This window comes from Acartia tonsa, chromosome 2 (assembly GCF_053477335.1).
Source record: "Acartia tonsa isolate MP-2025a chromosome 2, ASM5347733v1, whole genome shotgun sequence".
NCBI lineage: Eukaryota > Metazoa > Arthropoda > Copepoda > Calanoida > Acartiidae > Acartia > Acartia tonsa.
Window position 1 is genome coordinate 49490200 of NC_137261.1, and position 24478 is coordinate 49514677.

Consider the following 24478-nt stretch of genomic DNA (forward strand, 5'->3'; position numbering starts at 1 on the left):
CTTAAACGGTAGGACAAGAGAAAATTAACACCACAGAGTGTCAGAACTGAATAATCTGAATATTGTATAAAATTCAAAACAAAATTGTAAGTAAATTTGTTGAAAGACTGCTTAAATACAGGAACATACTTACATTTCTACAGGACTAGATTATAGAGATGCTTCGCTTATAATATTTTACTTTGTTGTCCTAGGAATCAGTACTTTAAAAATCAGATCAATCGGATTATTAAATAAAAAATTACATGTTTAATATTGACGTACGGACATTCAGGTAAAGATTATAGAATTGCCAAACTTTCTTGCACAAATTGGAATCGATCAGACAATTCTAACATGTCAAAAATAACGAAAAAGCTATCCGTTTAAAACGGATGGACGAACCGACCCTAATTATAGAAAAGTATATCAGATGATTAGACAAAAAAGTTACCTAAAACAGAACTGGATTACAGTGGGTAAAATAGTCTCCGATTTATATATAAATATATGTAAAAGACTTTTCCCTTTAAGTTAATTAGTACTTTTTGTTATACTTGTCTATAAAATTAACTAAAAAATTAATTATGAAAGATTAAACCAAGAAGCAAAGTTTGTCTGACATAAGTTGAAAAAAGTTATTTTAATCTGCTAAAGAAATTTCGGATCATATGAAGGAAATGAAGTCATTCCTAAAAAGGACAGAAATTCCCTTCCAAAAAGGACAGAAATCATCTTCCTTTTTCTCAGATATCTCAAATATGGACAAAAATCACTCTCCTTTTTCTCACATATCTGAAAAAGAGGATAAAAATCACCTTCCTAAATCTCACTTTATCTTCCTAATTCTAAGAAAATTAACCCAATACCTCTAAGTTCTTCCTTATTCTCAGATAGCCTACCTTATTCTAAGAAATTCTTCCTTATTCTAATAAGATCTACCTTATTCTAAGAAATACTTCCTAATTCTATGACAATCTACCTTATTCTAAGACATTCTTCCTTATTCTAAGAAATTCTTCCTAATTCTATGAAAATCTACCTTATTATAAGACATTCTTCCTTATTCTAAGAAATTCTTAGTTATTCTAATAAGATCTACCTTATTCTAAGAAATACTTCCTAATTCTATGAAAATCTACCATATTCTAAGACATTCTTCCTAATTCTATGAAAATCTATCTTATTCTAAGACATTCTTCCTTATTCTAAGAAAATCTACCTTATTCTAAGACATTCTTCCTAATTCTATGAAAATCTATCTTATTCTAAGACATTCTTCCTTATTCTAAGAAAATCTACCTTATTCTAAGACATTCTTCCTTATTCTAAGAAAATCTACCTTATTCTAAGACATTCTTCCTTATTCTAAGAAAATCTACCTTATTCTAGGACATTCTTCCTTATTCTAAAAAAATCTCTTCCTAAATCTCACTTAATCTTCCTAATTATAAGAAAATTAACCCAATACCTCCTAGTTCTTCCTTATTCTCAGATAGCCTACCTTATTCTAAGAAATTCTTCCTTATTCTAATAAGATCTACCTTATTCTAAGAAATACTTCCTAATTCTATGAAAATCTACCTTATTATAAGACATTCTTCCTTATTCTAAGAAAATCTACCTTTTTCCCTCAAAGTCTTCCTTCTCATCACATATCCTTCCTTTGTCTCAGATAATTTAGCTAATTCTTGCTAATTAGACCAACCATTCCTGGGATCTTAAGCTTCAGACAGAAAAACCTTACTATTTTCTTCATATTCTACCAGGAGATGAGAAAAGTGCTGTGTTGCAATAATTTTATGTAGATCAGATTTTTTCATCCAAATAAAAAAGCTAGCTTTTTTTAAGAGTGAAAAATAAGAATGTTTTTAATTTAATGACAAACTAGCCCCTAGAGACCTCTTTAATTTTAGTGGGTTTCTAATTTTTTTTTTTGGGGGGGGGGAGATTTTTCCTAGGGGAGATATCTCTTTAGAATGTGTTAGTACTCTCCCCCAAAATAGCTATAAACCTTCCTTTGTCTTATAAGAAGCTAAACAGTAATGAAGAACCATACTGCTTCTATATATAATATTAAAAAAATATTCTTATAAAAAAGGTAGCTTTTAGAAATTAGAAAAAAAACGTCCGTCAGCTTGGCTAGCCTGGACAAGAATTTGACGCAGCACGGCCGGCTACATGGTAAGGGAGGGGGTGTATTTTTTATGAACGAACACAAACCCACAGACATACATTTAAAATAAGACCATAGACTATGTATATTTAGAATTTTAAGAATTTTAATGGATAATTAATTATATTGTTAGTGTTTTATTTCAAACTAGCGGCTACGCTCCTAGAGACACTTTTAGGGGCACTTTAGGTGGTGGGAATTGAATTTAATATCTCCATTTTCTATAGTAGTTTAAAATGCAAAAGTGAAAAAAATGAAGGGAAGGGGGTTAATTTTTTTTGTTTTGGTGGGGGGGGGATCATACTCATCCCCACATTTTTCATTTCTGTTTTTTTTTATTTTAAATTAAAATTTTTTGTAAAGGAGTAATATTTTTCAAGGTGGGTGGTGGTACCCTTCTCAAAATGGCTATAAACCTTCTCAGGATCTATGAGAAGCTACAGTGTAAAAATGAACCATATCGGTTCAGCGGTATCTAATTATTTTAAAAAAACTTTTATATTACATATTCTATATTTACAAATTGTCTTTGATATGTTGTCCTTGTCCCATGCCGAAACAGAGAAATCAACCTATAATCAGGAATTAAGAGGGATAGGACAATGGATGATAAATCAATTTACTTAATTAATTAAATAAAAAGTCTCTAAAGTTGTTGAGCCCATTAATAAGAAATTGTTAAAATAAAACTGTGTAATAATCCAGGGAGGGAGTGAATATTGAGCTGTTTATTACACTGCACTGGTCCCCAAAGTTTTATAATAACGTTTTCTTATTCATTGACTTAAAACTTTTATTGAATTTTATTGGTTTGTACATTAAAATGAGTGTCCTGTCCATTAACGATTCAATTCAACCACTAATTATAACTTACAAAAGGGATAATTTTATGTTTAATCAGTGAGGATTTACATCAACTTATCGGCAATTGTCTTATTCTTTAGATCCCTGTTAATAGTAAACGATTTAACCACCAATTATAACTTACAGAAGGGATAATTTTATGTTTAATCATTGAGGATTTACATCAACTTATCGGCAATTGTCATATCCCTTTAGATCCCTGTTAATAGTATATTTGGGGAATGAATAATAGAACATATGGGTTAGTGAGGGGATGAGTGATGACCAACATCAGAGCTAAAGAATTGTTGATTTTCGGATATTTTTATAATTATAAAATATGTTCAAAAGATATAAAGGATTATGAATTTTCTTAATATTCATATTACTTAATACCAAAAATAAAATATTTCTTAATGTCAAAACTTTTTGTATTTAGATTTTAGTATTGGTCTTTAAAAGCAACAAATTGGGTCGAGTTGGGTCAATATTTAAAAGGATGGTTCGATTTTTAAAGCTATAAGTACCCTATCTTATTGACATAGAGTTACATAGAAAAGTTGTCGCCAAATTAAGTTGCTAACCTGTTTATTGGTCAGTTTATTCACCATAAAGAAGGAAAAGAGATAGGGTAAAGGGGAGAGGGGATAGATAATGTTTTAACCATCTACAACAATGATATTTTAAGAGGATACAAAATTATGGTTCAACTTCCAATTAATTCTATATTTATTCACGTGGATATTATCACAGAAGAAAATTTTTAGTTAGTTTAGGTTGCAATTTCCCTTCGATTTTATTTGGTGTACCATTTTTCCATTAGGATGGGAGGGAATAGGGTAAAGAATTGGGTGGGGAAGATCGTTATTTTAGCCCGCAAGAGAGTTCACTCTATTATAGAACATGAAATGTTTCGTGTAAGATCTAAGTAATAATAAATCCATTGTGGTGAATTCAAAATTAAAAAAAAAATTGAAAATTGACCCACTCTAATTGCCCTTGAATTGATTTCATAATTATCAGCTGTTTTAGTTTACCGACGAAAAGAATAAGTTGCCAACTTTCTATAGAGTTTGTACCACATAAATAGGAATGTGAAGAAAAAAAACATTACATTGGTTGAGACTAGCAGCTACGCCACTAGAGGCTTCTATGGACACTTTGGGTAATTAATCAAATAAAAATGTCTGACTCTAAGCCTGGGATTTTATTTTTGAAAAGGAAAAGATTTTTTTCTGATGGTTAGGGGGGAAATTTTTTTCTTTAGGCAATTTTTCTTGGGAGCTCAGACAAACATCCTGTTACTTTTATAAAAGGATTGCTAATTACATATAGTTATTGAAGAAAATTATCAGTAAAATATACAAAATATTTTAATTTGTTTTGAAATTATTACTTTTTTGGTCTTGGTCTAATATTTTATGTGTTGGCTAGAGAAAGATTGTAAAGACTACTTGTCTTTTTCTGTTATCCTGTTATTATTAGGTTTATTTCTCTGCAAAATTATGTTAATATTATTAATAATTTTATGAATAAAAACATAAACACTAAATGTCAAAAGATACAACCAAAAAAAATACTGAATTTTCTATTATTTCTTAAGATAATTTCATACTTCTGACTGGGGTTCCTATTAAAATGTACTTTATGAATTTCCACCTCTAAAGTACAAACAAACATTTCAGGTCAAAAGATACAACTCAAACTTATCCTACACATGTTGTTCTGATATCCCAATAAACATAAGGAAATATATGTGAGAAAAACCAAGATTTTGAGAGAATAAGGAAGGGGAAAAGGCAGAATTTATATATTCTCTATACCTCTATTTCAGTTATGATATCCCAATATAAATTAGGAAAATTATCTGAGAAAAAGGAAGAATTAGGGGAATTAAGGAAGAACTTCTTAGAAAAAGCTAGGTTATCTGAAAATAAGAGAGAATTAGTAAGGAAAAGGAAGAAGTTCTTAGAATAAGCTAGATTTTCTTAGAATAAGGAAGAATGTCTTAGAATAAGGTAGATTTTCTTAGAATAAGGAAGAATGTCTTATAATAAGGTAGATTTTCATAGAATTAGGAAGTATTTCTTAGAATAAGGTAGATCTTATTAGAATAAGAAAGAATTTCTTAGAATAAGAAAGAATTTCTTAGAATAAGAAAGAATGTCTTAGAATAAGGTAGAATTTCTTAGAATAAGGAAGAATGTCTTAGAATAAGGTAGATTTTCTTAGAATAAGGAAGAATGTCTTAGAATAAAGTAGATTTTCATAGAATTAGGAAGTATTTCTTAGAATAAGGTAGATCTTATTAGAATAAGGAAGAATTTCTTAGAATAAGGAAGAATGTCTTAGAATAAGGTAGATTTTCTTAGAATAAGGAAGAATGTCTTAGAATAAGGTAGATTCTCATAGAATTAGGAAGTATTTCTTAGAATAAGGAAGAATTTGAAGGAATAAGGTAGACTTTCTTAGAATAAGGAAGAATTTCCTAGAATAAGGTAGGTCTTCTTAGAATAAGGGAGAATTTGTTAGAATAAGGTAGATTATCATAGAATTAGGAAGTATTTCTTAGAATAAGGTAGATCTTATTAGAATAAGGAAGATTTTCTTAGAATAAGGAAGAATGTCTTAGAATAAGGTAGATTTTCATAGAATTAGGAAGTATTTCTTAGAATAAGGAAGAATTTGAGGGAATAAGGTAGATTTTCTTAGAATAAGGAAGAATTTCATTGAATAAGGTAGGTCTTCTTAGAATAAGGGAGAATTTGTCTAATTAAGGTAGAATTTCTGAGAATAAGTAAGAATTTGGGTAAATAAGGTAGATTTATTAAGCATAGTTGTAATAGTGAGGAAAAGGAAGAATTTCTAAGAATTAGGAAGAATTTGTAAGATGGTGGACAGAGGTCACCTTCCTTTAGTGAGAATTTGTAAGATAGTGGACAGAAATCACCTTCCTTACAGAGAATTTGTAAGAAAAAGGAAAGTAAATAGCCTTCCTATACCCAAGGAAGGGAATTTCTGTCCTTTTTAGGAATGACTTCATTTTCTTCATATGATCCGAAATTTCAACTTTCAAACCTTCTCGCCCTTTAATATAATGAATATATAAAATATATATTTTTTTGCAATAAAAATAAAATATTTATAATTTATATTACAATCTTAAATACATATAAGATATGTTAAGTATTACCCACATGGTGGGGACCGTGCGCCGACTTCCAATTGGGTCTTTGAATATCAGCCAATATCGTTGGAAATATAAACACAGCTAAGTCGCCACAAAAGAGTATAAAGCAAGCAAACATAAAAGGTACCAACCAATTAGGCCAAAAATTTGTCTGGATTATACATCTATACTTATTCATTTATTATACTCAAAGATTTACAAATAGTTTTAGGTCTGAAGTACCATAAATAAAACAAATAATTTTATTTATTGTTATTGTCATAGATTAGGTTCTAGTAAGATTTCAATTGAATTTAACTTTTTGTGTATTGGCTTTCTATTTTATTATTTTTAAAAAGACCTATAAAAAGTTTATTAGCCTTTAAATTATTTATTGTCTGTATACATTTAATACTATCACAATGTAATAAAATGTTTGTATACCGATTTTATCGACCTGTGATCGGCATCCGCGCGTCAGCCGCGACTAAGCCTCAAATTTGAACCCGTTTAAATGCTCTAAAAAAGAATTTGGTTTAGAATGCAAGCTAATTTTTAGGATTGATTTTAAAGGTTGATTTTCCAGAAGCTTATATGCGGGTGACGCGCTGCTGCCGAGCCATGTAATATCCACCTATAAAATTGAATGTACCCTGCCGAACTAATACAAATGTATAACAAGGATGACAACATCCATAAGTAGCGAAGCATAAACAATTAAATAAGAATTTAGATATTAGATATTAGTTGACAAAAGCATGTATATTAGGAAAAAATCACGAAACCTTTTCAACATTTGTTTTTAATTTCTTAGTATTTATTTATATTATTAATATACAGACTGACGGTCAAAGTAAATTACATACTGGATGCTCAGAACAACGGGAAATTTAATTTTGATATTTTTAACTACAAAAATTAAAAAAAAACGGACCATAAACACTAAAGATATGAAGAAAAGTGTGAAAAATATAAAAATAGCCAAAAACCTGCAAAAAGGCAGTCTGACCGCCATTGATGTGTTCTTGAAATTTAATTTTGATATGTAAAACTGAAAAACTTTGGAAATTGGGCCATAAACACCAAAGGTATGGAGAAAAATGTGAAAAATACAAAAATAGCCTAAAACCTGCTTAAAGGCAGTCTGAACGTCATAGTTGTTTTCTTGAAACGACAGGAAATTTAATTATGATTCTATAACTGAAAAAATTTTGGAAATCGGACCATAAACACCAAAGATATGGAGAAAAATGTGAAAAATACAAAAATAGCCTAAAACCTGCTAAAAAGCGGTCCTATCGCCATTGATGTTTTATAGTTAATTGTGCTCCTTGATAATGGGAATGCTGTCAGCCTTTTATCTTTTATAGGAGCCGAGAAAATCACGTTTCCCCCAAACTAAGACGGACATACGGACAGACGGACATACGGACAGACGGACATACGGACATACGGACAGGCGGACATTTCAAATTATAGAGTAGCTTCGCTACTAAAAACATAGTAAAAAAGGTGTGTGTTGGGGGGGGGGGGGGGGGAATATAATAAACAAATTCCATAGAAATAAAAAAAAACAAGGACGATAAAATTGACAAGTAGCTAAGCACAAACCTATGCTGGATGGACTAGCGGACAATGTAACAGATGTTCTGATAATATGATGATAAAAAATATAGTAAAAGTATATGATACATAGCATAAAATCAAAGCATGAATATTGTACCTTGTTGTCCTAGGAATCATTATTCTAAAAATTAGATAAAGAGTGTAATTATAATATACAAAAAATGCTGTTACGCTGTACAAATCCTACCTAATTGTTATAGAAATCATCATGAAGGTTTGAAATCGCTAGGACAATTCTAAACTGTTTAGATTAACGTAAAAAGATAACAGTTTTCGACGGACAGATTTACAAACGAACCGACCTTAATTTTAGAAAATCTTCGATTTTAAAAAGATGAATATTGGGGTATTGTTTTTAGTAGCGAAGCTACTCTATAATTTGAAATGTCCGTCTGTCCGTATGTCCGTCTTAGTTTGGGGGAAACGTGATTTTCTCGGTTCCTATGAAAGATAAAAGGCTGAAATTTTTCTCCATATCTTTGGTGTTTATGGTCCGATTTCCAAAATTTTTTCAGTTATAGATATCAAAATTGAATTTCCTGTTGTTTAAAGAAAACAACTATGACGGTCAGACTGCCTTTAAGCAGGTTTTAGGCTATTTTTTATTTTTCACATTTTTCTACATACCTTTGGTGTTTATGGTCCGATTTCCAATTTTTTTTCCGTTATATATATAAAAATTAAATTTCCTGTCGTTCAAAGAAAACAACCATGACGGTCGGAATGCCTTTTTGCAGGTTTTTGGCTATTTTTAAATTTTTCCCTTATTTTTCCCTTATTTTTCATATCTCTGATGTATATAGTCCAATTTTCCAAATTCTTTAGGTAAGATAAAAAAATTAAATTTCCTGTCGTTTTAAAAATACAACCTTGGGGGTCAGACTGCCTTTAAGAAGGTTTTTGGCTATTTTTATATGTTTTACATATTTCCCCATAGCTTTGTTGTTTTTGGTCCAATTTTAAAACTTTTTTGGGATATCAGTATCAAAATAATCTATTCTTGATTTTAATAAATACACTTTAAATCTACTTGTACGTATTCCCATCCAAAATTTTTTGTTCTTCGCTACTTATGGATGTTGTCATCCTTGTTTTACATGCATTTTAATAAATTACATAGATGAAAAAATTATTCCCAACACTAATAAGAAGCTTCCCTATAAAGCGAGATGTCATGGTTTACCCAGAAAGACAGACACACAACCTCTTCGTTTCATATAATGAATCAAAAACTAATTTTAGGACTGTTTTGAAAATTATAAAATATTTAAGACTTGTAGTTGTTTTATAATTAAAACACGTTTTGTTTAAAATTAGATGATAAATTATAGTTAGTAAGGACAGTAAGTAAAACATGTATTAAACAAGGATGACAACATTCAAAAATATTTAAGCGGCGTAGAATAAATAAAATTAATGCTTTATTTATTGTCAAATTGAAACAACAACAAAAGACGGTATTATCCTCTTAGAATTTTTTTTTCAATATTGAAAATTTGAGTCCCCCCCCCCCCTGACAGAGAACTATGAACTCTGGCCGCAGCGCTCGGCTCCCTAGCCTGCCTAGCCGCAGCGCTCGGCCCCCTTGCCTGCCTAGCCGCAGCGCTCGGCCCCTTTGCCTGCCTAGCCGCAGCGCTCGGCCCCCTTGCCTGCCTAGCCGCAGTGCTCGGCTCCCTAGCCTAAAACCTAACCTAAAATAGTTCTTCGTCGGTAGTCGGGGGGGGGGGGGGGGAGGCCCGAGGGGGTTAAAAATTGAAGAGGATAACGCCCAAAAACTTATTTATTCTTTCCTTCTGAATTTATCTTAAAACTGTTGTTTGAAACATTGCATAATTGGCATATATTTAAATCATTATTTAGTTTAAAAAAAAAGTCGATTATATTTGAGGACAATTAATCATAAGCATATATTGAAATGGACGAACATTTTTTTTGTATTAGAATGGCTATGCTTTTTTGACTATGACTTTTTCTGACATGAATGCAATCTTAAATTTATAAATATACAAATGAACATCAGGCAGACTCTGATTATAGAGTAGCGGCTCCACTAAAATTTAAGGTTTTGCTTCAATTTGAAAGTTTTATTTTATTTTAGTCCATCAAAATCATTTGACCTTTTCCTTCCATAGATGTGTGTGTATGTGTGTGTGTGGGGGGGGGGGGGGGTAGCCACACACAGCGTCGTCGTATGTGTAAAGAGGGCAATAACACTTTTTTCTCCTTTTCTAAATGCGCAGCGCATCAAAGGGGAAAAATGCAATACAATTCTAACTCTCCATAAAGTGAAACAAGACCTCTTAGATTAGCTTCAAATGTTTGCTACTTGTCCATTTTTATCAACTAATTATCTCAAGATGACTTTGATCTAATAAATTTCACAAAACTACCTCATGGGGCAAAGCCCCTAGAGGCTAGGGGTGAAGCCGCTAGTTACTTAAATAATGTACAGTAAGTTGCAGCAAGAATCTTTTGTGTGTTTTCTAATATTGCAGATTACTCTATAACATGTGTATGTCTGTACATACATTTAATTCTTTAATTTCTTTTTTATTCTCATTTTTTTTAAATTACCTTAAAATAAATTTTACTAAAAGATTTTAATAGCTCGCCAATATTTAGTCCACAAATTATTTAGCTTATTGTTGCTGCGTTACTTATGGTCTTGCTAGTCTTTGTTAGACTGCAATGACCTTTGAAGCATCAATAAGATAGTACATTAATACTATACACTAGATATTGTGTAATGTGTTTTTAAGTAAACAATTAATTGAAATCATGGTTTATACTAAACTAACAAGTTAATCTTATAAATTAAATTAAAATTGTGTAAATGTCATGTAGTATGGTTTCATATAAAGCATATGGCGCTTCCTTTTCTTTTTTTTAATAGGGCCTCCGCAAAAGTTTTAGGGGCATCCTATTTTGTTTCCATCATGTTCACTTATTGAAAACCGGCGCGCGTTTCAATCACCCATACCCCATTTCATTCCCTTCTCTCTTTTTCTTGAGTTTTCAGTCCTCTAGTACGACCAACTTTTGATGTTACTTAAAGTTTCAATTTCATAATCTCGCGATGGGTCGTCCGTTCTGTGTCCCCCCCCTCCCCCCTATGCACCGTTGTATTACAAATAGTACCACCTTCGAAGCGCCCAAAAAAAGTAGCAAAAGCATATAAATGTTTAAAGAAGTATTTTCTCTAGTCATTTGAAGTCAACCAGTCAGACCATGCGGAGCCCAACAGCATTAATAAGTGTTATAGCTGGCTGTTTAACAGCTGCAAGTGTGAGTGGCCAAGTGTCACATCATAGTCCTGTTATTCACCATGGTTCTGCCAAATCTTTCCAATCCTTTACATACTTTGGGCGCAATAGTTATCCTGCATCCCAGGCTTTTTCAGAATCTGCCCCAGTGACGTCATCAATTAAATATATCCCCCCTACCACTAAAGCTCCTTATGTAGCACCTACCTATGTACCCCTGGCTACTCCTGCTAGGTATAACCCTGCAGCTGCTCGTGCTACTCCTGCACCTTATAATCCAGCCCCTGCTCCTGTTTCTTACTCTCCTGCACCTGCACCTGCTTCCTACAAACCAGCTTCAGTTACTTACAACAGTGTTGCTGCTCCTTCTCCTGTTGCTTACAACAAATCTCCTGCACCTGCACATGCCTCATACAATCCAGCACCTGCTCCTGTTTCATACTCTACTGCACCAGCACCTGCTCCCTACAAGCCAGCTTCAGTGACATACAATAGCGTAGCAGCTCCTGCTTCATTTACCTATAACAAATCTCCTGCACCTGCACCCTATAATCCATTACCTGCCCCTGTTTCATACTCAACTGCACCAGCTCCCCATAAACCAGCTTCAGTGACTTACAACAGTGTTGCTGCTCCTTCTTCCTTTAATCCATCTCCTGCTCCTGTTTCATACTCAATTGCACCTGCCCCAGCTCCCTACAATCCAGCTTCAGTGACTTACAACAGTGTTGCTTCTCCTACTCCTTTTGTCAAGAACCCAAGAAATTTTGTAAGACAACCTGTTGAAACATATTTTAGAGATATCCAGGTTCAGGCCACAAGAAATACTGTGACTACAGCCTCAACCACAGTAGCACCACGATTTACCACCACTACTTATAAGCCATTCACTATTTCATCTACACCTTTTGTGCCCACTGAACTAAGAACAGATATTCCTGCATCTGAGATTGTGGATGCTGCCCTGGAAGATGTCAAGAATGAAGGTCCTAGGCTTGTTGAGGTAGTTGCTAAAATTCAAAATAACAGATTGGTCAAGAGAATTTTCAACACTGTTGATCCTTGCAATTCATTACCTGAAAATATTGCTGAAGTGCTTCAAAAATTGAATGAAGCTGCCATATCTTCCAGAAGTGACCTAATCAATATAATTGCTGCTGCCCAGGAAATGAAGAAGAATGAAAACAACACACAAGTAGTTTTATTGGAGGCAAGTAATGCTCTTCTAGCCATCAACCCTCTACTTCCTATTTTTAGAGAAATCTTCCCCAAAAGTGAAGGTTGTGGTTCTAATGTCCAAGCCACAGTTGTTGGATTTAACCAGATTGGAACTCTTCTTGAAGTTCTTGGTACCACCAACCTTGTTTCTACTGATGATGCCACCAAGTCAAAGATCACAAAGGGTGGCCAGACAACAAAGATTCTTGCTGACCTTGCCAAAAAGCTTGAAGAAGGAGGTTTTACTTCCCTGTGTGAGGATTCATCAACTTTTAGCAGTGATGTTTTAATGGGAGTTTCTGAGCTGTTGAAGGCCTTTGAGAAGATTGCTGATGCTTTTGATGCTCAGAGTGAGCTTAGCGATCTTGGAAAAACTGTTGCTGTCATCAGAGATGGTGCTGTAAGTATCATTTAATCTTTTTTTAGTTTTTAAAATTACAACAAAAGGAATTTAAATGGTTGTAAATATGAATTATACAAAAAGAGGATTTGTAGGGTTATGTATAAACAAATATAAATTGATTCAATATTTTAGGAGCTGTTGAGAGATTTGAATTTTGAGGAGCCCAAAAAAGACAGTAAACCCAGCTCAGGCGGAGATTGTGTCACATCAATTCCAGCTGTAGCCAAAACATTAGAAGAGGTAGCTGACTTAGCTTCCATTATTAAAAAAGAAGATTTGTCAAAATAAAAAAAAATTCATATTTTTCTCTCTTGTACCTGTAAACAACTTTGTTAAACTTTAAAGATATTTGTTTTTAGTTTTTAGTTTTTTTTATTGATTTTTTTGTCTGACAATACACACACTTACATATGGCTGATATTTGGCATCTGGTTAGGTAAACCTGTCTACTATTATATTATACCATTTTTTTAACTGATTTAGTCCTTAACAATGCTTTAACAAAGTATACCGTGTTAAAAATGTTAATAATCAAAATTATTTTGCTTATTTTTTCAAATCTGAGCAAAATTTACTTTAAAAATTATAAATTATGAAAAATTTATTTTCTATCCAATTTTCATATCTATCTATCTCAACATGTAATTAGAAATAAATATGAAAGCTAGTTTTGTTGTTTTCTTAAATTATATCTAAATTATTTTCTGCTTTTCCTGTAAACGATAGTCACGTGATTTATCTGGCAAAATTGAAGCATCAGCTATTTTAATTTCTATTTAATGAAGGAAAAAAATATCCATAAGAAGCGCACTTAATCAACATGAGTACTTTTTTACCAATAATAATTTACACAAAAATTAATCTGATAAGTTTTAAATTGTATCCAATATCGAAATTAACATTTAATTCTTTGTCTAATGGTTTCCTAAATACTAACAGTATAACGCTGCTTATTTTACTTCGTTCTTGTTTAAGTTAATAAAAGTTTATTTCTTGCAATTAAAACATTGAAGATTAAATTCAAAAGTAAAAAAGCTTTTTTAAAATGAGAAGCTTTTCTATGTAAAAAGTATGTTAGTCTGTCCATAACAGGTAGCTCTTATCGTTGAGCTAGACATGTTAGAATTTTCTTAACAAATTTAAACATGATCATTTCTGTAACAATTAGATTCTTCAACAATTTTACAATCAAATGAAAAAGCAAATTTGAATATACAGATTAGCAGCTGTGTTATTCATTTTTAATGGTTGCAATAAATATAATTTAAAATTCCTATTTATTATTTTAGATTTAAAAAGAAGAATCAAAAAGTTAATTTGGAAGGGACTTTTTATATTCAGTTAATTTTAGTTTTAAAAAGAAAATAGAAAGTGGGGGGGGGGAATTAATTATTTCCAATGGATAATTTCTCTTGGGAGGGTGGTGGTACCATCCCCCAAAATAGTTATAAACCATATCGGTTTAGTGGTTAGTGATATCTTTCGGTATAGACAGGTAGACATTCTTTTACTTTATCATAAGGACTAGGTGCTTCTCCCCTATCCTCTAGGGGAGGTTTAGGTATGGCAGAATAATATACAACTAATTCATACTTTTAATTTCTGAGATCCTAAGCTTCAGACAAAAAACCCTGCTACTTCATATTATAAGATTATGCATAATTGTTAATTAAATGTATTTTCAATAAAATAAATTTTAGAAAATAAGAAATTTTACTAATATCATTTCGGAGGACAGCTGCTGCCATTCTGTCTTTAGGGTGTAGTCAAATACATGTTAAAGATAAACAAATTAGCCATATTTTTAGGAATTTTTAAAAGTTTTTAGTTTATTAAAAAAAATAACGGTTTCGTCCCTAGCCTCTAGGGGCTTTGCCCAAAGAGGTAATTTAAAAAAAATTAATTACCTCTGGTGCTGCAATTACTACATTTTAAATTTAAAAAATTGAGGGGGATTTTTTTGTTTTTTAGGGGTGTCCCACCCCCAAGAAAATAGCTTAAGACCACCACAGGACCAGTAGATAAATTCCTTGAACAGTAGAATTCAATCGGTTCAGTGGTTACAGAGATTTTTAGGGACAGACAGACGGACGGACGGACTTATACATTGTATTATAGATAAATTTAATATATCTAAAACTCTATTTCTTATAACATTGACACTTGAAAGTTAATGCCATAAAAACTATTAACTTCCAGTCAAATGTCGTGCAATCAGAAGGTTGTTTGTTTTCCCGGATGTTTTCTTTGTTTAGGCGGTAAAGTTATGTCTGATTGTTGGACCTGATGTTAATACAGCCCTCTATGTATATCTTAATATAAAAGTAACAGGATCTGTGTCTGTCTGTCTGTACTCAAAGATCTCGCTAACCACTGAACAGATTAATTCTCTTTATAGATTAAATTTAAAAAAAACTTGAGCATTCGTATGATAAGTTATACAATAACAATCTTTTGTTTTTATATTAACTGACGATTATAGAGGCCTATATGGCAGGGAAGCGTCGACCATCCCATTCAATTTTACTTTTAGGGTTCAGACACAAGAAAGAAAAAAAACTTTTTTGGGGGGGAGGGGGATGTAACCTCTTCTAATACAGTAATAACCTTGAAAATAATTCCTTGACTACTTGTGTCGATTTGTAAGGCTTTAGTGACAAAGTAATAAAAACATTAATAATATTTTTTTATTAAACACCAATTTAATTAATATGCAATTATGGAGTAAATTTATTTTTGATAAGACTATAATCATTGGTTGACAACATAAACTTAATTATAAACAATTTTAATAATAAACTTGAGGTACATAAGCTTGAGGATACTGGGATCCCTGAACATGAACAAATCTTTGAGGTACAACTGGTGAAGCTGGTCTTGATTGTGATACAAAAGTTGAAGGGACAACTGAAGCTACTTGGGCTCTTGGGAAGGCAGGGGCAGCTGTTCTTTGAACAACTACTGCAGCTGCGGGGGCAGCTTTTTTCTTCTCTTCAGGAGTAAACAGATCAACCAGATCAGCTAGGTCAGCAAGGGTGGTCTTCAGCTCTGATAATTGGGTGGGACAGTTAGTATCGAAGGTAGCAGCGCTAACTAGAGGAGTCAAGTTGATGTCTTGCAGAATATCCTAAAAAATAATATTTGTAATACAAACTTTCAAATATTGAAAGAAAAGTTGCTTAGTTGTAATAGTCACTGTTCTGTGTTAGATTAAGATTTAAACAAATTAAGAAAATAACACTTACCGCTCCATCTCTGATAAGCTCAGCTTGCTCCTGGATCTCATTTGTGTCCAGGTTGTATCTGCCAGGATTCTCAGTTTGGAGTTCAGCAGTCAACTCCAGGAGATCAGCAACACCCAGGAACACATCCTTGGACAATTCTGTAGGATCAGCACAGGCATCGAATGTCTGTCTCTTTTTCCTGGCAGACTGGTCAAGCTTGCAGCCTTCATTGTTAAAGTTAAACAGTCTAGTAACAACAGGAATGAGAGGCTCAATAGCTCCAATGGCTGAAGAGATTTGTCTGACAGTGTCTCCAGGTTCCTGCTGACCATCGCGAGCTCTTGTAAGACCATTAAAGGCACTTTCAATTTCTCCACGTTTAGATGCAACTGCCTCATTTGTTTCTTCAATAGCCTCGGGTAAATCCTGCAGAGCTTTGCAGTCTTTCAAAGTGTCACCAAGAAGTTTGCTCTTGCTGATGGCCTGTAGAGATCCCAGAAGATCCTCTAGATTGCTGGTATCAAAAGACTGTTGCTTGCTGGGATCATATGTGTACTTATATTTATCCTTCTGTGGGTCATATGCATAGTTGTAGGCTACAGCACTGGAAGGATCATAATTGAAAGAGTTTGAATCTTTGGCAGGATCATAGTTAAAACTCCAGGGCTTATCATTGTTATCTGGATCATATTTATACGGATTAGCTTTAACATATTTGTCTGCTTCATCAGGATTATATTCAAAGTTACTTTGTGGTGCTGCCTGTGTAAGACAGAAAAGCACAGGTGCTGCAACCAGAAAGCCCTGCATTTTGAGTGTGAATGCGCTGCTTTGCTGAGTATTAGGTCTATATATAGCTTCATCGCCCTACATTCTTCTCATTTACATGGTAACACTATGGCTCCACTGTAAGCAGTTTTTTAGGCACCCGGCTTCTTTCTAAACCAGAGCATTTGCGTCCGCGCAATTTTTATGGTGTGGGGGGAAAGCAGAGAGTAAGAAAATGACGTGAGTTGCGAGAAAAGACTTCTCAATGGTGTTGAGAGAATTTTCTAGAGGTGTAATATTGTACAGAATTTTACACACACTTTCAATTGACGTCTCTCTGACACTGAAGTTAAATTTTAAGATAAAATTAAGATAATATACTTTGAAATAATTTACTTTATTATGATTGATTGTAAATTTATTCTAAAGCAATGCAATTTAAAATAAGAAATATTTTTGTTATCTATTTTGAATAATTTTGATTTTGTTTATAGGTGCATTTATAAACATATACAACACTTTTATACAATATTAAAATATGCATTACATATGTAATAAAACAAGGATGACACATCTATAAAAACGAAGCCCAACAAAACAGACAATAATCAAAAAAATGTAAAAAAACATTAAATATTCAATATTATTTATAAATCTAAACAAAATTGCGTATGATTAATAACCAGGGAGGTAAAGAGGGGACAATGGATCAAATTTTCAATATGTTAGGGGTCTCAAACATTGTAGACCTGCTTGACCCTTACAGACAGGCCCAAATTCCCACCTTAATAGATCGAAGGGAGGGGGGTATTTAGCCCCCCTCTCTATCTCGGCTCCTGTTACAGATAGAGACGTAATTTTTTTTCAGGTGGTTCATGTGTAATTTTAGAGAAAATTACTTTTTCTAGTCATAGCAGCCAGACCGCTTCTCAGCCGCTGTTTAGCGGCCATCCGCTAAATATCAAAACAGCTATAGATCGGCCAATTTTAAAGCTAGGATAACCATATTTTAGGACGAACTTTAATTAAATTTCTTTTAAAATTACTTTTTCTGGCCATCGCCGAAAAACGGAAAATAACAGAAACCGCCAGTTTCAGCGGTTACGGCGGTAAAACGGCGGTTGGCGGCGCCAATTAATATTTGTATCTGTTTATGATGACAATAAAAGAATAAAAACAAAAATTTGCTGGTCTAGAGCTGTTTTAAAATTCGGCAACTGGCAGCTTAAAAACAGAAACACTACAGGTAGGAAATAGAAAATCGGTCAAGGAATGGTCAAATGGTCACGACCTTTCTATTTACAAAAGTTCATTATTGCTCAAGGATTTACCAAAAAAAATTATATGGGTCTAGCTGTAATAGAAGCCACGATATTCATGATATATGTCTATAGAAAAAGCCAGACAAAAATCGGTCATAAAATCGGTCAGAGAGCGGTCAAACGGTCATAACACCATTTTCTCAGATGTCCAATGATATCTAAGCATTCGCCAAAAAAAATTTTAGGTCTCTACCTTATACACAAAAGTCATAATGTAGAAATTAAGATTTATTTAGATTTTTTTCTAATGTTGGTGCTACCTAACCGACTTTGACTGGACACCACGACCGACACAGACCAGATATTCTTAAAATATCAAGTCTTGCCGACGTATAATTACTAAACTTAAAAAGTCATGAAGTCACAGCTGTCTATCTTGCCTAAAAAAATGACGTTGAAAAAACTAGAGGGGGGAGGCTAATTTAGCCCCTCCCCGATCTGTAAGGGTTAAAGTGTTTGTGAAGGAATTATCAAGGTCTGACTGACTTTGGGGACTAGCGCACAATTGCAGCAGAATTTATTATGATCCTAGCAGACAAAACTAAAAAAAAATAACTAACACAATTTCTATTATCTCAGCTCACATTAGAGCTAGAGGGCTATTTTTTTTTGTGCAAGTCCCCAGGTTGATAATGAATTTCCTGCTATAAGTGAGTCAAAATCAAATTTCATTCCTTTACCCTTATATGTGACAACTTTTGTTTTTAGGTTCTTTTTACGTAAAAAATTTAAACAGCTGTAATATCTTATTTTTGAATAAGAAAAACTATTTTTTTTGTGACTGCCGCAGCTGTACTTAGCAGCTGCCAGCCGCTGCAGTCATCAGTCATCGGGAATACGGATCTTTATGAAACATGTTATGTAGACATGTAAGAATAGCCTAAGTTTAAAATTTGAAGTCTCTAGGTCAAAAATTGCGGTCAAAGGAGGCTTTTTAAGATTTCTGGAGGATCTGGACACAACAAAAAAATTGATGAAATTAAATGCACCAACGTTCTGATAACATGATTTGGTTGGTTATAGCGTTGTCATATTAGGGGGAAGGGGGGGGGGGGAATCGGGGCGGTTGTTGACAAAGGAGTGCCAAACTAACCCACGCGGTAGGGGCGTGATTTAAATATATATAGTACACATTCATCTAAACTTAATTTAGGGGGTTACATATTATTACAACGTAGTTATAAGACTTGGGTAGCAATAAAATGAGACGTTGGGTATCCCTCTAACTGAACCGATTTTTGATTAGTCAACGGATCTAAATTTGTCTCAGCCAGGATATAATTAAAAGCCTAAATCAGCCAAGGATTAGCTGAGTACAATAGTTTTAAACTAAAAAAATTAAAAATAAAGAGCTAAATGAGTGATTGCGTCTTTCTCTTTTTATCGACAGACGCACTTGGATATATCATTTTCATAATGAATGATATGTATTTCGCTTTTTAATGTCAGTTTATGTGTAAATTTGGTGAGCTACATTATTGAGTAGCGTTGTTAAGTGTGGATGGAAGAATTTTGTAATGAAAGCAAAAGTGGGGTAGAGGATAAGGGATGGGGTAGAAACCAGTTACAATAAATCCTGAATTTCTTGTCAGTGGATCAAATTCGACCAAGCTTACGCAACCAAAGTATCTAAATATTTATGAAGACAGATTTGTTGAGGGCGTCAACAGAGATTCGAGGCATATAGCATCTAAATTATTAAAAATTATCATTTGTAAAGGGTAGTGCTTTGGAACAGATACAGGCGTAATTTGCTTTCAGAAAGTTATTATCTTTTATTTTTAAAGTTTCTCATTTAATGAGAGTTTTTAAAAGGTATATAAATTTAATAGCAAAGATATTTTTCTTTTAAATCTGTTTCCATTTAAACCGTGAGCGTCTTTCTGATACATGCACGTAATAATGGCCATATATTATACACACGCTGGGTGGGACCACCTTTTATACGTACTAGTATATGTAACCAACGTTACATAAAGTTAGCTTTGACTTACATTACTATTTATAGGCCACAGGCTTGTAAAAAAATGCCTGCATGTTATTTTGTTTTCTAAAATATTGTTAAAATGGCCATATACTCTATTAAAAAACATAATTTATTACTAACTATCTAAAATACAAAGTATTAGAAAGTTTATCTATCTGGCTTACATGATTTTTAAAGCGTAGCTTTTCTATACTTAGGAACGGTCCGTCCGTCCGTCCGTGACAAATAGCTATTTTCGTTAATTTTGAAAGAAGGTGTATCAACTTTTTTTTTATAGCTAGCCGGTTCTTTTAGTAAGTAGTAGATGTAAAATTTTTCATAGAATTCAGATATGCAATCGGTTTTTTTTGTAGACCTCTTACTTTTTAAGTAATTTAAGTTAAAAAAAAAAAAATTTAGTCGATTTTAAGGTACTAAAATGCAACAAAAAAAAGAAAGAAAATGGCCATTATGAACAAAAATAGTAAGATCTTTAATTTGACACCTTACTTTTTCAATTCTGTCAGGTAATTATTGAAAAAATCGATTTTTTTAAACCCACAAGAATAAAAACTTTAGACTTAATTTTATTATTTCACAGGTAAAAAAATATGGGTTCATATATACCTTTAGAATCAGAAAAATATTACGAATTCATTGTAAGCAAAATTGAAAAAAAAAGTTTACAATATAGTATATAAACTACAATAAAAGGAATTATATGAAAACATCATATTATATTATACAGGCAACGTCTTAATTCTTGAATTGAGTATAAAAATGGGAAGGGAGTAAAGAGGGGGTAAAGAGGGGGTAAAAAAGGGAAGACAATAGTGTTGCCTGAACAAAAAATATAATTGGCCATTTGTTTATTTTTTTACTTTTTTTCAATTTTGCTTACAATGGATTCGTAATATTTTTCTGATTCTAAAGGTATATATGAACCCATGTTTTTTATGTCTGTTTGAGAAAATATTTAGGTCTAAAGTTTTTATTAAACCGAGGTTAAAAAAATAGATTTTTTCAATAATTACTCAACAGAATTTTAAAAGTAAGGTGTCAAATTAAAGATCTTACTATTTTTGTTCTTACTGGCCATTTTCTTCTTTTATTTTGTTGCGTTTTAGTACCTTAAAATCGACTTAATTATTTTTTTTAAAAACTTAAATTACTTAAAAAATAAGAGGTCTACAAAAAAACCGATTGCATATCTGAATTCTATGAAAAATTTTACATCTACTACTTACTAAAAGAACCGGCTAGCTATAAAAAAAAAGTTGATACACCTTCTTTGGCACGTTAGAATTGTCCTATAGATTTCAAACTTTGCATGGTGATTCCTGTAGTAGTTGGGTACGATTTAGAAAGCGTAGCAACTCTATAATCATTACCAGAATGTCCGTACGTCCATTTTAAACATGTTGATTTTCTACTTTTTTAAAAACAAATTTTTATGAGATCTCATTATCCGATCGATCTAATTTTTGGTATTTTGATTCCTGGGACAACAAAGTAAAATATTATAAACAAAGCAACTCTATAATCAAGTCCTAAAATTGTAAGTATGTCCATAAACATTATCCTGTATCCAGCAGTTTTTCAACAAATTTACTTACAATTTTGCATTGCATGTTGCAAAGCCCTCATGTACAGAAGCATAGTTGTTACTAATTTCAGTAAGAATATTTTACTTCAATGTCTTTAACTATTCCACCAGTGAAAAAATCATCTATGCATCTATGCATACAATTCTCTACTTTATTTTTATATATCATTAAAAGGATACAATAACTTATTTTGTGCTTTTTACTGTCTTAATAGTTGATTCGCAAAGTGTTTCACTAGTTTAAGTTAGATAATATTAACTCCTTATTTATACATCCGTTATATCCATTCATATGTATGTATTGTAAGTACCTGGTACTGCATTATTCTTTTCTCAAAGGAGTTCACTATAATCTAATATTTGTAATAATAAATTCATATTAGACCAGCCATATTGGAAAAAGTAAATGCTCTGATAATCAGGTAAAATTAACATCATCTAGACCCCAAATAATTCATTAAAAAGGTATTTTTAGTGCTGATTTTAGGTTAGATAAGGATATGTTAGGGCCCAAAAGATTAGTCACCTATAGGTGTTGGTCCCCGCAGGGTTAGAGCCCCCTGCAGTGGCTATAAAGAAGGTTTATGTTCTAAAATTCAAAATTAAGAAATTTTTGTAAAGTATTTTTTTCTTCTTTTAGGGGGGGTTGGGGATATCTTACCCCCCCCCCCCCTCCCAATAAAAAGCTTAAAGACGCCGTAGGACAAGAAGACATCGTTTATTGAAGTCTGGATGAAAGTTATATATATCATAAATTAATCTAAGTATGCAAAAGTGAGTAAATCCTTGTTCTCTTCCTTATTCCTTTAGTTATAGAAAAAACATACATAACGTCAATGCTCGTGTTCAAGCCAAATAGAAAAGGTTTATCTTGAATAGGAATAATACTTTTTCTGTCATTAGTAGACAGTCATTATTGAAAAAAGCAAATTCCTACCTGACGAAAAAGGTCCCCACCGCTTGGGTCAGGTAGTTGTCTGGGTTATCCATCTTAACATTTATTGAGGGGGAGCAATAACTTAAGAGACATTGTTTTCCACCTTCCCGAGAGTTTTGAGTCATCCACTTATTGCACCAGAACCCTCAACTTATTCCCATAAATTGTACAAAGTTATATACATTGTGTACTACCTAATCGACAAACTAAAGCTCTAAGAATAAAAAACAAATAAAGTAGCTTTGCTACAAAAATTCCATAGTATAAAAAACAATTTGAAGACACAAGACACTACTTAAGGAAACCGTTTATATCCTACAAGAAAATATCAATACTGTAATAAAAACTCTGGGATACAGGGAAAAATTTACCAAACATAACTTGAAAACTAAATCTGTACATTTTGTAAAAATTAGGAGAGGGGTTTTGTTTATGGTATTTCAATGAAATCATTTTTATATTTACTATTAGTATTGATTTAAAGTTGTGAAAAGGCAGACTGTCTAACATTTGATTTCTTTTTTTTATATTCCATTATCATATCCCCTTATTTTTGCAAAAACTATAAATGGCACTTGTCTGAAAATTGATATTTTGTGCTACTTATTGTATTGAATGCTTGCGGAGGGAATACACAGTTAAGAAATTGAAAATATTCTTTACTAAAAGAATTAATGAGGAACCTACTTAATCCTTTTTAACTTGTTGTGATGAAGTCAGTTTAATTTTCTTGAATTGAGATGTATTGAGTAATGTAATATTGCAGTAGAGAAAAATTATTTGTAACAACTTTTCATTTTCTGTTTAGTCAACAAAGAAAGGAAAATCTTAATAATTTATTACTTTTGTCTGGCAAAATAATTTTATTTTATTCTAAATACAAAACTACTACAACTGTTTGAATATTTTACCGATAAGAAAATAAACCAAAACGTTAAATAATTAACAAAAAAGGAACTTGTGTGCCCAACTGAATTAACAGACTAAGGTGAAATTTTATATTTATTTAATACTTGTCTTTTTTTAGCAATAACATTTTAATAAAATAGTAACTGCGCTTCATATAAAAAATCTTAATTAGAGAAAAAGTTTTTGAAAATATAGGACCATTAAATATAATTACCAATAATTAAAATAGTTATATAACAATTTATTGACCTCTTCCAATGCAATGTGTTAACTTCATAATGGCGAGACTTCTAACATTTTTTGGGGGGCCACAGTACTTTCAAAGTTCATCTACAGTAATTAAATTTGCTTCTTAATAGTTTGTAAAGCAACCCTGCCCTAAACAAACAACACTTTATCAGTTTTACATAAAAGTTTAAAAAGTCATTACCTAGAGTACTCTCAGAAGATTGAATTGAACTGTGGAATGTATTTGCTTGATCTATATTATAAGAATATCGACTATGCCTTGGGAATTGAAAAGATATTCAAGTTTTATTGGTTTTGCTTGTTATACATACTTCTATATATACCAAAGTAGTTCTGTCACCATTGTAAAAGTAGTAAGGCCTTTTTAACAAGAAAAAATATTACGTTAATTACATTTGAGTAAAACACTAAAGGGAGAAAGGGTTAAATAACTGTATCTCCCCATCGCAACCGCCTTGTGCAACCTTTATATTAGGCCATTGCATTGAAAATAGACCAATAGCGATGCTTATATTAACACTGCCAAATAGCAGAAAATAATTTAGAAGCAGACGAAAATGGTCTTTGAAAAAGGAAGGGAGGAAGTTGTCTTTCTATACTACAGAAATGAACTGAAAATGTAAGACTTTGTAAAGTTTGTAGTCCTAGAAATTAATTTTGAAAAAGGATATGTCCATAATTCTTCTGTGTAATGTCGTCAGTTTTTAACAATGTCGGCTTCCATTCCTGTTAAAAAACTTGGATACTACTCTGATATCTATTTGTAAGTTGATCTCCACTTGACGTGGAAATTTTATTTGCATTGTGTGTCCGCAAGTTT

General features: G+C 32.3%; 2 protein-coding genes across 3 annotated transcripts; one reads left to right on the forward strand and one right to left on the reverse strand.

The window, feature by feature from the left end:
• Positions 1-10920: 10920 nt before the first annotated feature.
• Positions 10921-13345, forward strand: LOC145312078 (uncharacterized). 2 transcript variants are annotated; one of them, XM_080151213.1, is made up of 3 exons: positions 10981-11771; positions 11817-12674; positions 12810-13345. In XM_080151213.1, the coding sequence occupies exons 1-3, from the start codon at positions 11022-11024 to the stop codon at positions 12963-12965; spliced, it is 1764 nt and encodes a 587-aa protein (XP_080007339.1). In that variant the 5' UTR covers positions 10981-11021; the 3' UTR covers positions 12966-13345. The 2 variants fall into 2 exon arrangements, with proteins under 2 accessions (XP_080007338.1, XP_080007339.1); XM_080151212.1 differs by having other exon boundaries at positions 10921-12674.
• A 2049-nt stretch (positions 13346-15394) lies between these two features.
• LOC145312079 (uncharacterized) lies at positions 15395-17014 on the reverse strand. The gene is made up of 2 exons (XM_080151214.1): positions 15923-17014; positions 15395-15804 (listed from the first exon to the last, which is right to left on the reverse strand). Exons 1-2 carry the CDS (start codon positions 16709-16711, stop codon positions 15466-15468), a joined length of 1128 nt encoding a protein of 375 aa, XP_080007340.1. The 5' UTR covers positions 16712-17014; the 3' UTR covers positions 15395-15465.
• Positions 17015-24478: the final 7464 nt, after the last annotated feature.